This window comes from Elephantulus edwardii, unplaced genomic scaffold (genome assembly GCF_000299155.1).
Source record: "Elephantulus edwardii isolate Elephantulus edwardi_28Jun2011 unplaced genomic scaffold, EleEdw1.0 scaffold00086, whole genome shotgun sequence".
NCBI classification, from domain to species: domain Eukaryota; kingdom Metazoa; phylum Chordata; class Mammalia; order Macroscelidea; family Macroscelididae; genus Elephantulus; species Elephantulus edwardii.
Window position 1 is genome coordinate 7,534,308 of NW_006399836.1, and position 1,161 is coordinate 7,535,468.

Below are 1,161 nucleotides of genomic sequence, written 5' to 3' on the forward strand. Positions count from 1 at the left end.
CCTACCTTACTGGTGAGGTCCAGCTCCGGCTCGCCGTTGAGCGCCTCGCCGTCCTCGCTGCAGTCCGAGTCGAAGCCGCTGTGGAGCCGGGCTGCGCCCGCCGCGGCCCTGACCGCCCCCGGGAAGCTGGGCTCCGGGGCGAACATAGAGGCTGGAACCGGCGAGTCCATCGGGGAGCGACTTCGCTCCGCCGCCATCTTTAATAACTTAGGCTAATTCGTAGCCGGCTTCCCCTCCCTCCCCGGTTTTATTTGCCTAATCTATGCACGGCCCCGCCCCACATCTTATTGGCGTAATTTATGCAAAACTTTGCCGGCGGAATTGAGGGTGAAGCGTATCTCCAGCGGAGACACAAACGACCTGGCCTCTCAACCGCCAATCGTGGCAGGCCTTTCAAGTACCTCATGAATAATTAATAAGTCAAAACCCCAACAACAAATGTCGGAGACGTCACGCGCCTTTATCCCCGCTTGGGAGGGGGCAGTACGGGATCCACGCTCGGCCTGGAGCTTTCCCGCCAACGGGAGCCAAGGAACAGATGACTGACACAATAGCCATCCAATAAGGAGAGGAATAATGACAACGTTTCTCTTCCCGCCCCTTCACTCTCCTTGTTTCCAGAGGCGGTGCTCTGTTTCTAAATGTTGCTGCTAAACACAGGGCGCGAGAGCCTTCCAGTGATGGACAGGGGTAAAACCCAATCTAAGCATTGAATCAGTCCCGCGCCTCGGGCTGCTGCTCCTGGAGATAGTAAACTGCAAAATGAGCCTCCGGCTCAACTCATTGATTGAGGCCAGGCGCTGCAAGACTTGAGTTCAACGTGCTGGCCATCTCCAGCCAATTTTAATAGTAGGATCGATGCCATATATTCCAAAAGACGTAATACTATAGCAGCCAGGGCGAGGCAATTAATTAAATGCTGACCTTAGGGAGAATTCCCCATTCACTGCCTCTGCGGAGACAGCAATTGCAAGAACAAAAAAAAGCAGGCAGCCAGCTAAAATAGGAGCCAAAGCAGCTCACCACGTTTGTGATGAACAGAGATGCTGAGATCTAGGATCCATTAAGGTGGTTTATAGGGATCATTCTGCCAAGGTGTCACCAATTATGAAAAGCCCCAATCCAAAATACAATTAGCATAGGTTTTAGAGTCTCGAATTT

The 1,161-nt window shown here is 52.8% G+C and overlaps 1 protein-coding gene across 1 annotated transcript in view; it reads right to left on the minus strand.

Annotated features, from left to right (window-relative positions):
- Window positions 1-197, minus strand: part of GTPBP1 (GTP binding protein 1) — a 25,226-nt gene extending 25,029 nt beyond the window's left edge. Inside the window, exon 1 of the mRNA XM_006890115.1 lies at window positions 6-197. Within this exon, the coding sequence (XP_006890177.1) occupies window positions 6-197 (192 nt within the window). The remainder of the gene's footprint in view (window positions 1-5) is intronic.
- Window positions 198-1,161: the final 964 nt, after the last annotated feature.